This window comes from Apus apus, chromosome 13 (genome assembly GCF_020740795.1).
Source record: "Apus apus isolate bApuApu2 chromosome 13, bApuApu2.pri.cur, whole genome shotgun sequence".
Classification (NCBI taxonomy): domain Eukaryota; kingdom Metazoa; phylum Chordata; class Aves; order Apodiformes; family Apodidae; genus Apus; species Apus apus.
Window position 1 is genome coordinate 8,280,866 of NC_067294.1, and position 18,914 is coordinate 8,299,779.

General features: G+C 39.5%; 1 protein-coding gene across 9 annotated transcripts in view; it reads right to left on the reverse strand.

The window, feature by feature from the left end:
• Positions 1 to 18,914, reverse strand: part of EBF1 (EBF transcription factor 1) — a 276,873-nt gene that overhangs the window by 59,954 nt on the left and 198,005 nt on the right. For 5 of the 9 annotated variants that reach the window (XM_051631538.1, XM_051631536.1, XM_051631534.1 and 2 more), the window contains 2 exons: positions 11,616 to 11,749; positions 4,123 to 4,249 (listed from right to left, as the gene is read on the reverse strand). In XM_051631538.1, the coding sequence (XP_051487498.1) occupies positions 4,123 to 4,249; positions 11,616 to 11,749 (261 nt within the window). The remainder of the gene's footprint in view (positions 1 to 4,122; positions 4,250 to 11,615; positions 11,750 to 18,914) is intronic. The other 4 variants (XM_051631539.1, XM_051631537.1, XM_051631535.1 and 1 more) reach the window with 1 other exon arrangement.

Consider the following 18,914-nt stretch of genomic DNA (forward strand, 5'->3'; position numbering starts at 1 on the left):
GCACTGCTCAGCCAAGAATCCGAATTAACCCCATGTTGTATATATATAACAGCAGTGACAAAGCTCTGTACTTCCCGCCCCTATGTAGCCCTTTGCTCCACTTTTGGAACAAAAGCACAAAACCTTAAACTGAACAGGTGGTAGAAGACAGAGCATAATGCATTTTTATGGACCTTCCATATGTCCTTTCCAATATGCAGAGAGATAAATTCTCCTTTCACATACATTCATGCAGTCTCACTCAATCTTCACGGTTTAGTACCACCATCCAGAGCAAAATCCATTTGTGAAAATTATGCTGTCCATGTTGCATCCATTTTTGTAAATTAAAACAAAGCAAAAATAAATAAATAAATAAATTCTGAAGGCCTGTCCAAGAATCACAAATTTGTGCCAGTTCTCATCCCTTATTTAACTAAACCATATACACCCAGAGTCATCTCATAAAGCTACCTATGGATTTGTATCCCTAAGGGTTTCTTCTTTTATCTCAGTTCCTCCAGTCTTAGAATACTGTTAATGATACATATACTTGAGTCCTAGGTTGTGACATGAAGCTTAATTGATTCAGTGCTCTTCAATACCTTAAGAGATCCACAGATGAAGGGTGCCACAGGGAAATACTGACCAGCACGAGGGGGCATCTCTGTGTGCAATATAGACTTCTAATATTATTCCAAAATTAACACACATGTGAGATATGTTCAGACTTCTGTATTTCTAACAACATTCAGGAATGTCAAAGCTTAAAAACTAAGAAATAATTGCTCTGTAAGTGCATGCTAATGGCTTGCTTTGCAGATGGAAAATAAAAAATAAAACACCCTTCTGTTTTCTTGTAAGCACAGAGTTGCCACTGGCTTATTTCTTACAAAAATACCTACAAAACCCAGGATTTCTCTGTATATATGTGAACTTGATTCCTAGATGGCACATGGACTACCTAGAGATCACGTTACTAAGTTATTTGCAGTTAAAGGGGAAAAAAAGGCTAAAATTAATGGGTCACTGGGTATTTTCTTCTGAGAACTTAAGTACTTAACAGTAAGAAAAAAACAGTTTACAGCCAGGTGGCTTGAGGGGATATTTTGTTGAACACTGATTAAAAATAATTTCTTCTAAATGAGACCTGACCACAAAATGGGACCATTAACGAGCAGGGACATTCTCACCAGAAAGGAAACTATGCTTGATCGACTCCTGCACCGCCCACAAACCCCAGGTCTTTTTTTCTCTCACACACACTCTCTTTTTTTTCTTTCTTTCCCCCCCCCCCCCCCCCCCCCCCCTCCTTTTTCTCCTCTCTCCTTTTCTTGTTCTTAATAGCAGGGTAAATAAGCAGCAAGTGATGCTGAAATGTTTTCGGCCAAAAACAGAGGCCAAACTCCTCTGAGAAAACATTTGGCCTCTGTGGTTTTGTAATATGTTCCAGAACACTGAGTTCACTGAAGAACATTGTGAAAAACTCCCATCGGCTGGAGTGATGCTGGGGAATGTTGCTGCATCCCAACTTCCAATTGGTCCATTTCCTGCAGGCCTTGTTTAGAATAAAAAAAAAAAAAAAGAGAAGAAAAAAAAAAGAAAAAGAAAAAAAAAAGGGGGGAAAAAAAAAGGAAAAAAAATAGTGCTATGTGGGAGTTAAAACAAGTTCTCATGGGAAAAATGAATGGCAAGAAATTCTAGCTTTAAAAGAAACAGCTAATCTGCTAGTTTGATTGTTCTTCAAAACTTACAATGAACCAATAATCCTAATTAAAAACACTTGGCCTAGTTCTCTAAAGCATCATAGCTTTTTCTATGCTTCGTTTGTACACACCATAGACTATTAGTTTTTTTCTAGTGCTCACTAACAAAGTGCTGACTTTGTTGGGATGGCTGAGCTAATTTCGTGAACTCAGTGTGAAACCTTAGCTAAACAAAATTGTGGTAATTTTCCTTAATTTGTAAAAGTGATTGGAGTGCAAACAAAATTTTCCTCTTGGGTCAATCCTATAATTTTCAATTAACTAAAACTAATCGGCAGGCGTGTACTGAACCTGCATTTTGTTTAAAGGGCTGGAAGGCACTTCTGAAGGTCAGGATGCATTAATTGTTTTTATTTTAGTTTCATTTAGTCCTTTTTAAAAAGCCACATTTAAGCTCAGGCTGCCTTTAAAAGGAAAATGCAAATTGTGTGAGGTACGATTTCAGTCACAATAGCTTTTCTGTATCTACCACAACTCCATAAAAGCTGCATAAGTAAGAGAATTGTCCATGGATTGGATCACCTCTGATTTTATCACTGTTGTTTAGTATTTCATATCTTCCATTTATTGAATGAAAAATAATGTGTTTTAAACACTAACCTGAAAAATGCATATATGGAAACACTCTGCCTACTGGGACACCTTATTTCCACATCCAGCCATCTGCTTTTGGGCAGACAAGCTAAACTGCTGCCCTCCTTTTTACTGGAAAAGCTAATTAATGATGATTAAAAAAGCAACACCAAAATGGGTCCAAGCCATTTTTACATTTAACTCACAAAACAAAGTCCCTGAAAATTTCTTTGCAAGTCAAGGGAGGCAGGTTTCCTCCCTTTCTTCTTCTCCATGCATGTTTGCTGTTTCACCAGCCCACGATACAGCCATCTCAGTGGCTTGACAACAAGCAGGACAGCACAACTTACTGTGAGTAAGAAAGTGAGAAGGGAAAGGATTCATGGTCAAATTGTCCAGAGTTCTGGCTGAGACTTTCATGTGGTGTACATGGACAATTGGCACCAGCTGGCAATTTGACCCCTTGCTTTTTCTTTTTTCTTTTGTTCCAACACATTCAAACCCTAAATAACTTTTTTGATATGGTGTGATATTGTGCAATATATGAATTTCCCACACATTGTTGAAATCATAATGCTCACAATAAATACACACAGCCTCCAGAAGCGCCTGCTGCTCAGCCAGCAAGGCAATACATGAACACTTTAAGACCCAGTTTAAAGAAATCCAGTGTATAAACTCAACTGGGGGAGAGGGTATTTGAAAAAGACAACAAAGCTTTATAAGGCACCTTTGTTCAACTTGCTCAGTGTTAAGAAAAATCAAATGAGAGCTCTGCTACCCAGCTGGAGCACAGAAGTCTCTCCTTTGCCTCAAGTTCCTGTGTGAATATTCACAGTTGGAACAATATATGTGCCCAGTGTAGTTCAGAATGCCTTTTAGCCATTAGTATTTATGATATAACTTACACTTAAAGATTATGGGGCAATCAAGACCAGGGAAAGTAATTGCACTGGATTGTGATGAACCATAGTTCAGGCAAACAGTTACAGTAGTCCTATCTGCATATGTTGAATAACAAGCACATAAAAGGACAAGTACCTAAAAACCTGGACCAAGCCAGTAATTCATGTAACATGCATATATTCCAAGGAATCAACAACACATATTCCTTTTTCAAAAAGTTAGGCTGTTGCTTGACTAATTTCCCAAGCCTTTCTTATTACTACTGAGAGTGGTTTAACATCGACAGCATGTGCAATGTCCTAGAGTGGCTTCTCTTAATTCTTCAGGCCAGACCTCTCAATTTAGTGGTCTCAGGATGGGACCACTAAACACACTGCCACCCCAAAACACACTGCAAGTCACTGTCTGTAGCATCATCTGGGGTGAAAGCCTCCCTGCAAGTCAGAAAAAAGTACAGCATGGTGAGATGGGCAGGCAAACAGGCTGCTTTGAACACCTGTAACACCTATCAGACAACATGAGGTGGAAATACTTAGCAAGACTCTTCTTGGAAGGCAGGTTGGTGATTGCTCTGGTATGTCCGGCTTTTATGTTTGCACTCTTCCTCTGTTTAAGCACTGGAGTATCTGTTTCTCTCCTTCCTCCCTCCTCCTGGTTAAAGAGATGTTCCATTGCAAGGACAAACAAGTAAACAAAAATCCCACCCTGGTATGTTTTCAGATACATCTCTGCAGTCATCCGTTTCCAAAATCCAACCTTAAATTGGTACCTTCAAAGATGTCCACAGCCAAAATTATAAAATAAATTACAGCTTTTAATGATCAAAGAAGTCCCAGCAAGTGTGATATATTGCCTGCCCTGATTCTCCACATTATATCTAGGCCTAAAACATCCTTACCTGTGTAAATGAATCTTCCAGGCGTTCCCTTGCAAAACTGCTTAGATTTGTAGGACAATGTAACTTCTACAACCCCAGGGATATGTCGGGGAGGCGTCTGTACACGGATGGCATGAGGAGTAATCAGCTAGAGGAAAACATTAAGAAGGAAGAAAAGCAAAAAAAACCCACTGTTAGGTGCTGAACAATTCTTTAATAACACTTTCCTCTCAGATCACAGTAAACAAGCTTTGAAATGTAATTAACCTGTCAATGTTTGAATATAATCTTGATGTAACCCACACAAAAGCCAGTGACTACAATATTTACAAGCATTCTCCTTCCCAGTCTTAACAACATTATTTCTGTTTTCATACATGGCAGGCACTAGTTTCCTCTAGCAAGCATAAGCACTGGTTTAATGCAATAACTTAGCTTAAAGCAGCAGGATGCCTGTGTTTGCTCAGGTGAACAACGGGGTCATGACAGCGTCCAACAAATCTGACTGATAACTGATATGCAGTTACATGTGTGAGCACAGCACAGCCCGAGCCCAGGAAGGCTTTTAAAGGCATTGGACCCCACCCAACATCTGTACACTGCAAAAGCACCACGTGGTGTTGTTTTAATTCTCTGTTCATCCTGTGGTGGTACAACTCAGCACTGCAGAAATGCAAAGTTTGGCTTCTGAAGGATGGGAGATCTTTCCTTGCAAATGATCAGAGCACCCAAAAGAGATGTACCAAATATAACCAGCACTTCCACTCTGCCTTCACTGCAATGACTGACAGATCTGCCAGGGCTCCTGCAGATGTGGATGTACACAGTAATAATGAGAAAAACTTAACTTTCTCACTAATGGGGCTGGGGATCCTGATCATCTTAACACAAAAGATTGGGGTGGGTCAACGCTGCACCTTTCAAGTTCTAGACCATTTTTGCTCTTTCAGGATTCTGGACTGGATTTTAAAATAGTCCCTGAAATTAACATTAGAGCCACCTAGAAGTTCACTAATTTATGGCAGGTTAACTCAAATCTCTGCTGCACTCAAACTACAGCATTGTCCTGCCCATCACTGGCATGTCCTCTTCTCACTCATTATGCTCCCTCAGACAAGAACAGTAAAAAGAGGTACATAGAAAAGGTGACATCATTGTGTCCAGCAACCAAGATACAGCTTTGGCACAGGGATAATCCTCCTCTAACTGACTGTGTCAGATTAACACACTTCAAGAGAGGCAAAGAAGACCAAGACCACAACCAGCCTTGATGTGGAGCAGAGCCATGGGCATCCTATACAGACAGTCAATTGCTCTATGTTGAATTATGCCCCAGACTAGGGAAAACATTTCAATAGATTTACTTTTTTTTTTTTTTCCCCCTTTAAAAAAAGAAATAAAGGCAAAAAGAAAAGCTTTACTAGAAACTAAATATTTCCAAATTGTAGTAAGGTCCTACCAAAACCAGCAGACTTTTAACCAGTTCTTTGTTTGGGGCACAGGAAAAATCACAGAAGGAAAGTAACGTCTGTCTGAGAGCCACCTGTGAGCTGCAAAGAACATGTTTTCAGGCTCTGCTTTGAAATAATGTGATTTAGAAACTCAATTATATTTAAAAGAAACCTGACTTTTTTCTAAAATACTCACTCTGTATCTATTGGGTAAAAACAACACCCCAAAATCCAAGCTTCCAAGGAGTGCTTTTACTTAAATTGAGTTGTTTCACAGTTGGGCTAACCAAAGCCTAAAAGTCTATGCCAATAGTCAGAGGAGGCAGAAAGCACTGCCAATTTCTTTCCAACGTTTTAGAAACCTTTCACTTTGGGATGAGCTGCATTTAGACTAGATGTTCTACTGTCAGCAGCCAAACACGGCTGAGATAAAACCCATCCTCGAGTGGTTCTAGTTAACTGGGTGAACTGGCAAGTTGAGAAAAGTTTCATGACATTTTTAGGGGGAAAATATCTGTAAAAACAGCCAAGGATTTTAATAGTAAAGTTTTAACATGTTAGTCTTACTACATCAGCATGTGCCTTGCACCCCTCACCCCCATTCTGGCATGAGCTGTACAGGCAGCTTCTGGTTGTATCTTAGAATTTCCCGGCATTTACTGATCTGTCACCACTTTAATGTTCTTTAAGCATAATTTGTGGCATTTTCCAATACTCATCTCCCCTAGTTCCCAAGAAATGTCTGACCTATTTATGGTCCATTGTTACAGAGAGCTGGGGAGAGTTAAGCAAGTTTCCTGGTTTGTTCTCCACAAACAGTTTGGTTTTCCTTTGTGCTCTGAAGTAAATAAGTTTAACTGTGTTTAAAACCACAAATATATAATAATGTTGCCCACACATTCCCAAAGGATGAACATTATGTCTGAAGTCCTATGGTTTATGATACTCAGGATATATTTTACTCCTCTTTTCTCTAGAACTAAAGCTTGGGAGGTATATCAGGAGAACAGGCATGCCTTTTGCTTTTTCTTCTTAGCATCTGCTGCTAACCACTGTCAGGGAGATGGTGCTGAGTTAGAAGGACCTTTGTTCTGGGTCAACCTTCAGTTCTCATGCACACAGAAAGGAACTGGCTAGCTCAGTTACACACCAGTAGACCCCTATATGCTGGCCGTATCAAGAAATTGTATTTAAGGGACAAACAATGTCACTGTACTTTCAAACCTGCCCTCTGAACCTCACCTTTGGTCCAGAACTCTGATGTCCTAAGTGCTGCCAGGATCTGTATTGTGGACCAATATCAGCTCTCCAAATTGCCTTCACTCCATTTTGCAATCTGAGTGATCCAATGGGTGCTGCATGAGTCGGGGTATTCCAGGTCCATGCATGGCAAGAGCAGATCTGTCCCTGACTTCAATAAGTCTGGGATTATGGGATGATTTCCTGTCTACACTGTCAGCCTGTGGCCTGACTTTGGGAGTCCGTTCCACCATTTCCTAGCATGTTTTGGCCTGTACATTCTACAAGGCACGGTTTGTCTATTATTTGCAGGCAAACCATCTGGAAAAGGTAAGCTATTAGCATCAAGGAATATTAAAAGCAAAGACACTACTTGTGGAATTCTTTGAGCCCAGTTAGAGGCTGGTAGCGTGTCCTGGTGAAGTGCCACTGCATGTTCACCCTGTTGTTTTTATAGACATCTGTCATTGTCCAGTGCCAAACACAAGGTACTGAGCAGAGTAACTTCTGTGTCTGACCCTACACGGTCACATCTATGTTCTAACTTCAGATGGGAATCCCTGGTGCATTAACAGACATCATAACAACCATAGCAATGACACACCAAGAGCTAAGAATTTGTAAATATAAGTTACGTACGTTTCTGAAAACATTTTTAAAAATGTGAACTTTGAGGAAGGCATTAACTTGCAATTTGGAGATGAACCCAACAGCCAAATTCCCAGATTCAGCTTCCTCTTCCTTCCCAGCATTTAGCTAATTGAGACCTGTAGCTGAACATACTACTAGAACCTGGAGCTTTTCTCCCAAGTTAATTGATCTGATACTTGGCAACTGCACTAGCTGTTTAATATAAACTCTTACATGTCAGTTGGAACATGCAGTGGGTTGCATTAAAACCTGAGTTACAGACCTTCAGAATGCAGGGAGGGTGTGTCCTTCAAAATCCAAAATACGTTTGGTTTGAGTGTGTACAACAAGCCTCTTTCTGTGGTTTGCTAATATATTCTAGACATTCTTGTGTGATACAGCATCATTTCACACTGCCAGGTTACTTTCCTTTTTTAAAAGTGACATTTTGTAAGGAGATGTCATTAATCTGAGTCACTAGTTTATTTTTGCATGCTTGAGCTCTGGTTTTTGGTTAGGGGAATGGTGATAATCAGTCATAAATTTAACTTGGACTCTGTGTGAAGAGGACCATTAGGACAGGAATGAAGAAAAATCTCACCAACTGAAGGTAATGACAGCTTTCATTGAGAACAGGACCCTTAAGATACCTATTTTTTAAAAAATGACCAGTGACATTGCATGCTTCCATTCTGGGCATCCAGATGCTGCTTAATAAGCCTTGGCTTTCAAAAAGAGGGTGCCTACTCATTTTTTAAAAATGAGTCAGACCTCCAAAATGAGCACTCAAAACCAGAGACTTCCAGAATCAACAATAAACATAAAAAGCAAAACAAAAAACTGTGTCACAGAATTTGATTCAGCAGTATTAAAAAAAAAAAAAAGTGCAACTAAAAAATCATCCTGTTTTTGTGCTGTACAAAGGTAAAAGAACTGATGTTTCAGTGCTTCATCTTTTCTTAATATGAAAGAAAAAAGAAGTTGTTTCCAGCTGACTCTGTACAGCTGGAGGAATGTTCTTGGCAGGAAAGTGTTTGAAGAAATAGTTCATTTTAAGCAAATATTGTGGAGCATTTATAAGAAACTAATTTTGCCTTCACAATCATGAATCTGCCCTGAAACTTGACTTTCAGAGTTTCAGCCCCCCAGTAAGACAGAGGAATAACAGAGGAATTTTTTCAGCCACTCAGATTTTTGACTATTTACAACAACACAGAGCCCCAAAAAGCTGGGTAAAAACCTACAAATAACAACTCTGTTTGTGGACTGGACAAACAGAAAGGCAGAGTTATCTGGAAAACAGACTATTTGCTGCAAGTTGTCTGTCCAGATTCAGCATGTGCACACAATACACCAATGCTGTTTGCTTCTTATGAAAGTCCTTTGAAAAAAAGGCATTAGATGGCCCATTTTGCTGTATTCCAAAAATATCAAGGGCTCTTAAAGTCATTTTTATAAAGTAATATGGGAGTTATGGATTAATTGAACCTACTGGCTTAGGGTATGTGCATTTCTACACAGAATTAGTATGAAAAATTAAGTTTTTATTTAGTTCTCCCTGGCTGAGAAAGGTTATAATTATGTTAGAGTGTTTACAGCTAAAATATATGTTTAAATAATAAATAGGTGTTTCAGAAACCATTTTAAACCTCCTTTTTTAACACAGTCAACTCCATTTCAAACATATAAATATTTCAATTACAAAACTTGAATACATGTAAAATAAATTAAAAATATATTATTTACTTTTCAAATTATTTATAACATATGCTGCGTGACAGGAACAAATTCACCCTTAAAATGAGCAATATTTTTTTTTTTTGCCTTTAACTTTGCTGCTGAACTGTGGTAGGATTTATATTTTAAATATCTATGCATCGCAGGTAGTTACATTGCTTTTGCAGTAATAAAATCTGAGTAATTTAGGACCTTTACAATAATTATCTTCACAGCACCTCTCCAAAGAAGGTGACTAATCTTATTACTAGGTTAGAGAAAGGGAATTGAACTTTAAGCAGATTATGTGATTTGCCCAAGGTCCCACGCAAAGTCTGTAGCAAAATGATGCTTAATTTAAATATTAGACTTCACCCCCCAAACCACCTGCAATTACAGCTGAATGTGAAGCTAGAAAAATCCATCTGAAAATGCTCTGCAACACTCACTTTTTTCTTTAGTTTCCACCTATCTAGTTTTGGTTTGGATTTTCTATAGCTCAGTTAAAATCAAGTTTTCTTTGGATCCATGAAACAACTGGATGAATTTGAAAATTGTTCTTGAATTCAATGACAAAATAACCTGTCCAGGTTTTTCAGAACTGGGTCTGACTGGCAACTCAGGAGGAACCTGCTCCAGGTTCGAAGACTGACAGTTCAATTCTACACTCTATTAAAGTAAAACAAAAATACTCTTCCTGGGAACTGAAAATGCAGTAGACATTTTTAGAAATGGGAAGGCAAATGAAAGAACTTATTTTGTACTTCATATGTGGCCAGTATGTGGAATCTGAATTATTTATAGGTCACTATTATTTAGGGATCACTCAGACAGCTCATGCATTTCTGCACTTGTTTATCATGTCTGTCTGCTGCTTTTAGAAATAATTTCCTTTCCCCTACAGAATTTTCTATTGCTTTCATAGGTTATGAAACTGGGAAGCAATTCTGTAAGGGAGAGGCAATGAACCAGTTTTCACTCAAAGACGACTTGCAGCCCGTTACAGCATTCACAGCAAACAGACTGACTTTGGTCTGGACCCCCCTAACATTATTAATTTTATGACAAGGTCTTTGCAACCATCAGCAACAACGTTTTGACCAGCATTCACTCTCCTGAGGTCAGAAATTGCCAATTAATGTCTTGCACTAATAAACAGAATTGAGTTTAATAATGAAAGATCCAATTCTGCAGTACCAAAATCAGTGCACTTTCCTCCCAGCCTCTTCACCTTTCACTGTTAAATGTCTGAAGCCATAATGGCTTCAATCCTAACACACAAAATGCTTACACTGGACCCAGGGGGCACTTTCATGATCACATAAGGGCTTCAGAATAGGGCTCATTTAATATACCTCCTTTTCTGGAATGCCCTTTCATCCACACTTGTCCTCAAGGGGAAGGATGAGAGAGAGAGAAAGAGAATAGTGAAGCCCATGAAGGACATTAGAGGATACTCTTCATATGGAAAAAATGCTGCCATATGTGCAAAAGAATCAGTAGGGGGAATGTTCTGGATATGAATTAAGCTATAACGTTGGTTTCATATTTATAGAATATGAGGCAAAGAACCAGAAGATCCTTACGCCACTGGGTAAGCATCATACAGCTATTTTGGAGATGCTGGATTGGAGTTTTTATTTCAGTATTAACATAGCAAAAGTAAGAATTTTTTATAAAACCTCCAAAATGCTTCTGAAAAGTCATAAATGTGAAATGTAAACCTTTTCTTGGAGCTGCCTTCCCATACCAGTGAAGCCACTAGGAACTCTGACCCAGTAGCCTTGAGCTCTGAAGTGGCTGGGTGATGCTCTCTGGGTTATAACTTTCCACAGACTTTTGGGGAATATCAGACTTCATGTGTAATTATGTGTCAGGAGAAGAGAGGATTTAAGAAACTGGGCGGAATGGCAACAGCAAAGAAATAAGAAACAAAAATAAGGGTTATTGAGAAACTACAGAGGCCCCCACTAGATAGGACGAGTCTGTATTTTTCTCTGTGGATACAACACTGTGCATTTAGTTGCTATTATGCAGATAGAACTTACACCAAGCACCCACACTTTAAGGAGATGTTATTCAGAGGTGCTGAATTTCTGCAATCTCCACCTCACTGAGCTGCAGCTACAAGCAGCCACTTTTCCTGAAAAGCAGGCTTACCTAAACATTTGCTTCCTGTGGGCCCTCAGCGATTGTAGTGCTAAATGCAGAATTATTCACTCAGGCATTTATCCTTCCCTTTTCTTAAGAATAAAAGGCACTGAGCTAAACTCTGGGCCAGTGAGGGGAGACATAAATCCCCTGGCTATAACGGATTTCTGCCACAGGTAAATTTGACTAATTATTTTCATAAAACTGCATGAGGAAAAGACTCAGATCTCAACATTTGTTGCTGATTTAGCATGTGGCATAGAAAAAGGACAGGCTAGCTATGAGCTAGACAAAGCTATTAGACATTACCGTTCAGACAACACCTACCTCACTCCAAACCAGCATGGTGCCGAATATGACCTGTAACCCATCAAAGAAATTGTCTCCTATGATGATGACAGTGGCACCTCCTGTAGTCCATCCTTCACTTGGACTGATGGCTTTGATACATGGTGTAGCTGCTTTTCAACACACATGAAAAAGAGAAGTATTCTGCTGTTAGAACCAGATTTTAATGATAGAAGACTTGAGAAAAATGAAATAAAAAGAGCTTTCATTTTACCCCCTTACTAACACAAAGATTTCAGCAATCATGTTCTTTCTGGTACATGTGCATGACCTCAAACTACATCTTTGGAAGTATTTTTTCTCAATTAACGTCTGTTTTGTTTTGTTATTTGCTTTGAAAAAATTAACTTTTTAAGCCTACATTAACAAAAAAAGTCACAGCATGATGGGCAGAGACCAACTGGAAATCAGGACAAATTATTATCTTTATTCTATATGAAATGCACAATACCTGAGTTAATAAAACCATCTCCACTGAGCTTGCTTTATTATCCATCATAACCTAAATTAATCAAGAATACTCCTATAAATATTATGGAAAATATTGGATAGATAATAAAAGGGTGCAACCCTCAGCATTTCTTTAAGTATTTTGCAATCAGATCCACGTTGTTCTGGTATTAAACCCTTAATGTTTTGCCTTCTACAAAAAAAACCCCAACAAAACAAACCCCAAGAAAACAGCCAAAAAAACCCCCACAACACAAAATCTACAACCATGTCATCTAGTCATTCCAGTTACACTGCATCTACTGGATAATTAAGGAGCATGTGCAATGCATTCTGCCATATTCATAGAGTCTGTCTTCACTTTCACTAGTTACTTTTTTTGGCATGAAATGTACTAAGTGCCCTGAGAGGATGATGAAAACTGAAGCACTGCTCAAAGTAGTAAGCTCAAATCTTGGTGTTAGATCTTTTGGTTTAATACTATCTAAGCAGAATCTTGCTCAACTTTATACAGTGGTGGGATAGGGCTTGATAAACCTCCATGCACTGGTTCTTCTCTCTGCAGTACCAAAGTATCTCAGAATTTAACTGCGCAGAAGCAACAGGAATAATATTACTGTAAAATTAACCTAAAGAAAACAAAAAGCTCTGGGTAACTCCCAGCTGTGGAGTCTTGGAGTGGTCATACAGGTTCATGAAATGAAGCAACTCCATCCCAAATACCACCAACTTCTTGCTAATACAGTATGAGGTGAAAGTATGACACCATGCCATGAGGTAACATTTTAAGGAAAGTGGGTACCTCAACAATTTTCATTAGCCATGAAAAAAAGACTCCTTAAGGAGCAGAAAAACTCCACCAGTCAACCTCAATGTTGAAAAGGAAGATTCCTTCTTTTAGATATGATCCTAGTCCTCAGCAGAGGACTTGCGCTACTGAAAAAACATGAAAGGCTGCCATTGCCCACACTGATTCTGCAACGCCAATCTGCAGGACTTCATTAGCTGCACATGTGTGTATATATATATATATATATATGCATATATACTTCTTTCAAGGTTGCTGGCTTCTGGCTGTGAATTGCTACTTGGTTGAAAGGCTGGCTGAGCTGTTAATTTGGTTTGTAACATTGAGTATTTGATGAGGTGCTCAAGGGGGTGCACTCGGGCACTTCGTAAGGTAAGGATTTATTAGGAAGATAAGGGTGTGGAAGCCACCCACTTGTTGGCACCATCCTGGACAACAGGCTTACACCAGTGAATTACTTAATGTGGCTGTGTAGTGCCCCACATTCTTCTAATTGTAAAGACAGTAAATTAATTCATTCACAGAAGCCTACTTTAAAAGGCTCCAGACATAAACCACTACAGAGACCCTGTGCTTTATGATTATTTAGTGAAGGTCTGGTGAGTTGGAGCTAATTGCAAGAGTCAGGAGGCTGGTGAGAAGCTCCTTCCCAGCCTCTGGGCTGAGCAGGCGTGGAGCTGGGAAGCAAGAGAGAGCTGAAAAGGGAGCTGTTGAGTCACTCTTAGCAGTGAGTGTTTCTTTGGGCACTGCTACAGCCTCACACCACCGGTGGTGGAACACATGCATGGGGAGCAAACAGACCCCGTCCCTACCTACAAAAGTTTGTAAGTGTCAGGCACAAACTTTTCCACTACTTAAGCTGATGGAGATGCCAGCTCCAGTGAAAAACACAAACACATAGGCAGAAAAAAATCATTACCCTACTCCAAACTTGGCAGAGCACAGCCATTAACTTGTACATGAGCTAACAAAAGAAACATCCCAACGTTACCGTCACAAAAACGCAGTGCGCACACAGAAGTAACTTCAATATGTTTAATTTGGATTCAAGTTACTTGTATAAAACTGTGCATAAAAACCAAAGTGCAAAACCAAATGCTTTCCTTTCAGCCAAGCTGACAGCAATGGATTTACAGAGAAGCAGCTTTTCAAAATGCCATTTAGCCCTTTCACAGAATGAAACTTTTTCATAAATAAAAATTAAAATTACTTCCAAATTACACCCTTTCCAGTATTGCCAGTTGATCGTGGATGCACACACCCCACAATAAAACCCAAAGATAATCAGTTTCCCATGTGTCAGAGAATGAGCTACTTTTCTTAAAGACTACATGCAACATTTTTTTTCCAAATACCAGTGAATAAAAGCTGTTTGAGACCATAAGCCATTAACAGAAAACATATGCAGGCTTCAAAATTATAGACTCAATTCATCTTTAAAATGAATGCAAGACACTGTTCTGCAGTTACAGGTCTCCACTAAGGGTCTTGCTATTTATCTTGTGATGTTCTTCGCACTGCCTACATTGCACTCAGAGGAGCAAGGTGCTGCACTGTTTGTGCTGCCTCCTGCATTCCATTCTCATACTTTTATACATGTATGTGTTTAACATCAAACACATGCCAAGTGCCATGGCAGCCTGGGGAACTCTGATCAGACATTCAGGTCCTTGTGCTGAACTGGGGCTGTGGGTTGTTCACTGGGACACTCTCACCCGCAAAGTCAATGTGACCACTCGCACGTGTAATTTCATTTAAATATGTAGCAATTGTGCTGAATCAGTGCCTCAGCAAAATTGCTGGCAACAGCCCAGGACATCTCCTCTGAGGATGAAAAGTCAGGACTTGGTGATTTAATAAGCAGCTTGGCACCCTTTCCAGATACTACCTGAGATGCAGTGAGAGCACTGTGCATTCCTGAAAGATTTAGTGACATTTTCCCTTGGGACCACTCAAAAAAAACCACAACAGTGGTACTTTCCAACTTTCCCCACAGCTTATCTCAAAATGCAAATATCTGTAAGGACTCGAAGGGCTCCATGAAGGTGCTGCCCCACAAAGGGAAGCTGTGCTGAAGAGATGCATCCCATGAAAGCCCAAGGAGACTTGCTGAGGGAGGCATCCAGACTGCTATCTGTTTTTGAAGGCACAAAACATGTTTATGCAATGACATATTTGCAACAGCCAGTGTCATTTGGGGCACTGGTATTACTAAAAACTTTACTCTTCCCAGGCTCTTTCCTTGGAGCACCAGGAAGGAGGATGGAAGAATCAGGTCCTATTTGCCAACATCACCACAGGTAACGTTGGGAGGGGGGGCAAAGCAATGACCTCAGCTCTATTTACACCCCTGGTACAAACGTCTGGCCAGCTCAGGCCCTCAATTCTTCATACTTCTTCTGTTAATCATTTGGCAACTTTCAAAGTGCTGTCTGGAAGGTGTTTACTTCTGTGCAACCCTAGAAAAACAGAACTAGGCAGAATAATCTTTTCATTGGAGACCTTGATTTTTCTACATTTTGTTTTGGTCACAAGAGAAACCAAAGTACAGAACTTCTTTTTCTTTTTTTTTTTTTCCCCAGACAGCAAAGTTCCAGAATATTTATCTGGAATTAACTCTAACACTTTTTAAAATGTCCAAGAAAAACAAAACATTTTGTTTCAAAATATTATCACTTCACATGTACTTCTGTAACACCAAAGCATCACTTCTAAAATGATGTTTTTAAAACAAATATTAAAACTTTAATTAAATTTTATGGTTTTCTATAGAAAGAGATTTTAGTTGAAGTCTGAAACTTCACTGATAGAAAAATGCCGTGAAGGACTTTAGACCAGTTCTAATAAAGGCAATGAAGTGTACATGATGGATAATATGAAGAGAATTTAAGTTCAGAGAAGAATTCTAATAAAAAAGAATAATTACACATTCTTACACATATAAACATTTTTTTTTTTTTTAATAAATGAGCAGCTGGCAGTCAGCTACAACCAGAGTTTGGTAGCCTAACTATTGGGTGAGATTTCAAGACTCTGGCATGAGTGCATTATATTCACTGCATGTTTTCACAGCAGTCATTGGACTGAGGAACAACTAACAATTACCCCTCCAACTGCAGGTATGGACCTTGCAGCTCCTTGCTGAAGGTGATATGGCCACATCCTCCACCTGCTGAAATGGCCTAATGGTTATGAGTCTTAATGAGCTGCTCTCCTTTGCATAATATCAAGGCAAATCAGTGTTAACATCTGACATGTTTCATTGTGCTGCTCCTGTGGTTGCAGTTGACAGATATAGATGTTAGAGGGAGGCACTGCAACCCCAAACTTTTTGAAGCCCGTGGGTATTTTGCCACTGACTTCCAAGTGAAGGTCTTTATTGATTAATTTTAAGGATTTATGAACAACAGCCTTAATGATTTCCAAGGGAAACAATGTTCTTTTGAAATCCTTATCTTCTCAGAATAGACATTATCACCTTCCAGACAAAGGATGGCAAGAACCAACTTCAGCTCCCAGGTAGTAAGAAGGAAGCTTCTCCTCATGTGCTGTGTCAGTGTGTTCCTGTGTTCCCGTGCTCCCCTAGCTACTGATATACAGGGGATTTTTCTTCCTTCAAACTGTGACAATAAAATGATTACCCCGCCACAGTTTAGCATAATGGTTCAGAAATGCTCGTGGCATATTGCGGAGTGAAAGTGGAAATTATTAGGTAGCTCTTCTTTGTTATAATAATGATCACTCCACAAATAAAAGCTCTTCTCCCAAAGGTACTGCAAGGCACAAAATGCTAATTCTGAAGATTATGTGTGCGCTTTTATTAAATATTACTATGCCCTGTCTGTTTGAGGGCTTCACTGCTCTGATTGTTTTATGAGTGCCATGTTAATGTCAGCCCCATCTTGCTAGCAGCAGGCACACATTTTAGCTTTTGTATGGGAGTTGATCAAAGGCCGCGTGCTGAGGGAATTGCTGAGAAAACACGGACAAGCGATAAAAATCTAACAGATTAATTGGTTTAAATTTCATTTTAGGGCATTGAACTTTGGCTCAGGACACTAATACTACACTTCCAGTCAGAGCCTAATTACCACATTTCCAATTTGCCTCTGAACAATGCTCGGAAGGGAGAATAATAATGGTACTAACAATTCTAATAACAATAATAATAACAACTAAACAGCAGCAATATCGTCTCCTCATAGCTCATCGTACATGTTTAACAAGTAACTTTGTGGGCAAGCAACTGCACTAGGAAATCCCTCTCCCCCTCATCCACCTGCCTCCTGAGCATTTCTATCTGCCTCAAATAACACCTGAATACAGAAGAAACAGCGGATGCCCTCAGGAGCATCGAACATCTGAATTTACAGAATCAATGAGCTACTGATCCAAGTCCCTCACAAGCACACACTGGACATCTCATATTCTTAATTAGAGCCCTGCATTTATAAACAGAATAGCATTTTGTCCTCCAACAGAAATGATCCATTCCATTGATAGAAAACAGAGGCCGGAGGAAAAAACTACATTTACCAGAAAGTTTATGGGTGGCCTTGGAATAAGGGTTAATTGAGCTCAGAGGTAAATGTTCACTGAGGTGAATTAGCGGGACACACAGCTATCAGCAGGGCTCTGGGACTGCTCTTATTTAGCTTCTGAAATGTATTTGCACTATGATTAATATCCAGTTTGTGCTGGTGACTGTAAGAATGACCTCGCCTGCAGTTTTTATCATGAAGTGTGGTTTCATCCTCCATTATTCCATAGATGAGGCTCTGACAAGAGTTGCTGCATCACAACAGGAGTTTAAATGATGGGGTATGGGCTTTTATTTTTCTTCTCTTTAAGAACATTGTGACACGCAAGGCGAGTTGCATAAAGGCAGTTAAAACTGGGATATCAGAAGAATAGCAATGGATGTCTCATCTTAGAGGAAGTACTGAAAATACCTGGAGTTTAATTCAATTTTCCTTTTTCACTTGGGTAAAACCTAATTCAGCCTAAATACATAAATGAGCCATGGATTAGCCCACAGTTTATGGACCTGATTCTGCAACCTGCTAAACCCTTTTGTCAAAATACTGATTTTCAGAATATCTAGCCAAACCAGCATTAAGTACTCAAACCCATGACTTACTGAATTGTGATTCAACAGACCACTTAAGAAAGTGCTTACAACCCCAGCTGATGAAGTTGCAGAGTAAGGAACCAGATTTTTTAAGATATTTGGGCAGTGCCCAGCGCAGCACTGCCAAGAGCTATGTAATGTATACAGAACAGGGTTTTCCCATTTCAAAAACTACGTCGGTTCCATGCAGAGCCCTCTGTGCAGCACAGAACTCCTCCAGCCTGACACTGAGAACTCACAGCAGCAGAGCTGACATACTAAGGCCAACATGCTGAGCCCAGGAACTGAGCTGCTGTGTCTCCACGGTGCTGCAGTCAAACATAGCAGCAACTCAGTGCTAACTCTGGGCTTTCTAGAGCACTTTCATGGCACTTGGTGTAGATCTTCCCTCAGGTACCTCATAGCTATTGAAATCTTGTGGGATTTGTGACTCTGAGCAAGGTAGTGCTCAGGAATGATCTGAGCCTAAATTCTTTTCCTGAAGCACTCTAGAGCCAAAGGTGTGCAGCACTTATTGGGATGCTCAAGATTTCTTTGTTAATATTTTTAGATTGGCAATGGGCGTTTTTCCTTTAAAGAGGAGAAAAACATTACTTCTTCCCTTCTTGAATTAAAGGTTTACATAGGTGTTATACAGGATGAAGGAGAAGGGTTATTCCATTAATCATGGTTTATTGCATGTTTTCTACTTTAAGCACATTAACAAATTAATTTTATCATGGGGAGGGTGGGTTTTTTTTTAGAGGTGAAAATTATAGTTTTTCAAAATTCGCCAATTTAAGAGAACAAATACAATTGAGGGGGGCTGCTGAGTTCGGATGGTTTGCCTTTTTTTTTTTTTTCCTCTTCAAACATAATTACTCATTACTGAGAAGCAGGAGTTGTCATC